This window comes from Phaethon lepturus, unplaced genomic scaffold (assembly GCF_000687285.1).
Source record: "Phaethon lepturus isolate BGI_N335 unplaced genomic scaffold, ASM68728v1 scaffold41145, whole genome shotgun sequence".
Lineage (NCBI taxonomy): Eukaryota > Metazoa > Chordata > Aves > Phaethontiformes > Phaethontidae > Phaethon > Phaethon lepturus.
Window position 1 is genome coordinate 1,099 of NW_010539176.1, and position 3,514 is coordinate 4,612.

A 3,514-nucleotide genomic window follows, 5' to 3' on the forward strand; every position below is an offset into this window, starting at 1 on the left:
GAGGGGAGCCGGCTGGGCGCAGCCATGAGCCTCTGGCTCGGCACCACCAAGCATCTGCTCTTGGAGAAGGGGAAGGGACGAGCTTCTCGCAGAGGGTGCGAGGAGGGGGCTGGTCCGCACTGCGCCCCGCTTGGGCAAGCGGAGAGGTGGGCAGCGGGCCAGACCCGAGAGGACGGCAGGGCTGGGAGAGGCCAGGAGCAGATGAAGGAAGCCTTTGGCGCACCAAGCGAGGGGCAGGGCGTCCCGCGGGGCATCAGCTCATCTGCCCCAGGTAGTCTGAGAGCAGGAGCTCGGGGGGCAGGAAGACGCGGTGTTTGTTGCTCACTTTCATTTGACGTTTCCCTTCGATGTCGGAACCTGGGGGCGAGAGGAAGCAGTTATCATGCCACCGTCCCCACCCAGAGGGTCCCAAACACAGCATTCCCAGCCCTGTGACCTCCCCTCCTCCCTGCAGCTTGCAGCGAGCACGGGTTCCTCCGTGCTCTGCAAAGGAGGCAACTGTCCGCCCATCCCCTGCCCCCTCCGCACATCCCTGCCAACACCACAGGCTCCCCTTCGCATCATTAGCACGCTCATGCTGTTTTCCATGAGCAGCTGCTAATGAAACGCTCAGCAGCGAAGACTCCTCCGCAGGGACAGAGCGCGTTGCCTCTCCTCCCTGCCTTGGCAACAAGACCTTCTAGGGAAGCCCACAGGCAAGGTGCTAGCACGGCCGCTCTCTGCGGGAGGAGGCAGCAGCCGCAGGGGAGGGATCCCTGCGAGCAGCCTCTTGCTTTGAAGCATCTAGACCCCGAACAAGAGGAGAAATGGCAGCACTGCTGCAAACGAGACACCCCCAGGCAGAGCTGGGCCTGGCCATCACCCCAGCTGCTGGGCTTCAGCCCTGATGTTGCCTGCCTACCAAGTGCTGGTCATGCGGCATGGCCACAGCCAAGGCTCCCGAGGGAGCTTCGGGCAGCAGAGGCAGGAGAGCAGGGTTATCTGTGAGCTGCAGCACAAGGTGGGGTGGGGAGGAGGAAGGGAGGAAGAGGCTGAGCTGGAGAGCAGAGATAGTGAGGAAGAGAAGGGAAAAAACAACAACAAAACCAAAAAAATAAATGTGAGTCTCTTACTGGCAGAGACAAGGTCCATGTACTGGCAGAGCGCATGGAGCAGGAGTCGCTCGAAGCTGGGGGAAATGGGGGACAGGGTTAGAGCCGACTTGTCTGAGACCAGCATCTCCTGAGTGTTGCCCTGCCCTCATTCCTCCCGCAGACCAGAGACGGGCAGCACAAAGTGCCACAAGCCCCTGTGCAGGGATTCCCCCCATGCATCCCTCCCCTGGGGGCTCTGCAGGGACCAGGCCAGGGGAATGGCCCCAGATGGAGACCCGAGCCTGGCCGAAGGGAGGCCAAGGGGTGTCCTTCTCTCCCAGAGCCCCTCTGCAGCCTGGGGCAGCTCCGGGGTGCAGGCTGGGGCACGGGGCACCCAGGCGGAGCAGCCTGTGGGCATGGCAGCTGGCTCAGGCCGCGGTGAGCTGGGAACGCCAGCGCGGGGCATGCACGGCTCAGGACCCCGGCCCCTGCTCCGCGGGGAGCAGCAACACCTGCAGAGCCCGAGCTGGGGAAATACCTGTTGTCCATCAGCGCTGTGTAGACGGAGTGAGGGGTGACGGAGAAGAAGGCCAGCAGCTCCTCCTCCAGGCCCTCCAGCGTGCCCTGTGAGGAAAGGCAGGAGCTGTCAGTGAGAAGGGCGGCGGGGGCCGGACCCTGCTCAAACCCTGCAGCAACAGGCAAGAGCAAGGAGCCAGGCGACGGGAGCCAGCGCTCACCGGGTGTGCCCCAACGTGGGAAAAGCGACCTGCCCCACACAGCTCTGCACCCCTCACGGCGCCTGCATTTTGCCCTTGAGGAGCTGCTGCCCCAGCCAGGGCCTGGCAGAGCCACAGGCACTTTGTGACCACAACCACCTTCTCCTGCCACGTCCACACAGCCCCGGCACAACAGGGCCTCCGACTCCCAAGGAGTTACCGCCAGAAGCTGCCAGGCAGGTCATCTGGATGCGAGACGGCAGAAAGGCACAAGAAAAGGAGACATCTCCCCTTTCCAGCCCCTGAGGCGCGGAAGAATCCGTCCCCTGCCAACTCCGTACTTTGTGTGCCAAGGGCTGGCATCGTCCCTCATGCTCAGAGCAGCAGCCGCCAGGAAAGCCTCATGCCTCACATCTCCTTTTCTCCTGACAGGCAACGATCAGCTCGATGCAGCTCTCCGGAGCACCGTGACCCCAGAGACAAGCAGCAGAAGCGAGTCTCATTTGAGAACAAATCGAGCAGAAGCCAGTGGGCAGGAGGAGCCGAGGCTGCTTTTAGAGACTCTAATTAGAGCAAGGAAAACAAACAGAGCAGGAAAACAGCACCATTGAGAAGAGGGAGCAGGGAGCCAGGCACCCCTGGGGCCCAGGATAGCAAGTGTCTGGGCAGGCAGCACGGTGCAGGGGCCGCGCGTGGCAGCTCGGCTCCCTGAGCCAGGCGGCACGAGGCAACACTTGCCCCTCCGTTCAGGCTTAATTGTCTGCTCACTGGTTTATGCAGTTTGACCCCTTTCAAAATGCATTCAAGGTCTTCCAAATAGCCTTGTGTGGACCATTCTGCAGACCCCAACAGCTACACTGCTGCCCCTGAGGGCAAACACACAGGGTTTCCCCTGTCACCTGCTGCTCACTGAGCAGAGACTGGGAAACAACCACGTAAAAGTGTCCTGTAACTACCAGAAAAATCTGAACTGAGCCAGGAAAACCCATCTGCACAGGGAGCTGAATGTCTGTTTGCAATCAGCCACTGCTGCAGAGGTCATACGAGAATTGGAGCACATTCCCCAGGAATTCATCTGAAATTCGGCACTTGTCTGCCTCTGTGACCGCGCACGAGGTCAGGGGACAGCCCTCGGGACACGGCTCCAGACAAAGCTGCACGTGGGGCACTGGCAGCTGGAGCCCTGCCTGCCCCTGCCCCACCACCCCCCAGCAGCCCCCAGCTCGCCATGGGGATCCGGCCCCGCTTCAGCGTGGAGCGCAGGCGGCGGCTGATGCGCTGGAAGCACTCCTTGGGCGTGTAGGCAGGGTGCTCTGGAGCCAGCGGGGAGAAGACAGAAAGGTCTTGGACATGGCTCACATCCCAAATGCCCACGGGACAGCTCCAACTGCAGCCACATGGCATCACCTCTCAGAAGGAGCCCAACGTCCCCTAACCGCCCCGGAGGAGCCCAGCTGGCCACCTCCTTCCTCCTGGGTCTGCACAAAGTCACCCCCAGACCAGCAACACCCTCCCCAGCAAAGGAGTGTTCGGAGGGTGCAGAGATTTGGGGGTCTGCAACTGGGGATGGCTGCTGTGCCCGTCGCCCCAGCTACTCCCAACTCCATGTGGGGTCTGACGGGCATAACCCCCTCCCTGCAGCACCCCAGGGGTCCACTCAGTCATCCCCTGGCCCTGCCATGAGCAGGTGGCACAGGGAGCAGGATGCAGCCCTTGGGGAAGAGC

General features: G+C 62.2%; 1 protein-coding gene across 1 annotated transcript in view; it reads right to left on the reverse strand.

Annotated features, from left to right (window-relative positions):
* Positions 1–208: 208 nt before the first annotated feature.
* R3HDM4 (R3H domain containing 4) overlaps positions 209–3,514 on the reverse strand; it is a gene marked incomplete at its 5' end in the record, with an annotated part of 5,077 nt that continues 1,771 nt past the window's right edge. Inside the window, 4 exons of the mRNA XM_010287040.1 lie at positions 209–357; positions 1,113–1,168; positions 1,612–1,697; positions 3,017–3,102. Coding sequence (XP_010285342.1) covers positions 254–357; positions 1,113–1,168; positions 1,612–1,697; positions 3,017–3,102 — 332 coding nt within the window. The remainder of the gene's footprint in view (positions 358–1,112; positions 1,169–1,611; positions 1,698–3,016; positions 3,103–3,514) is intronic.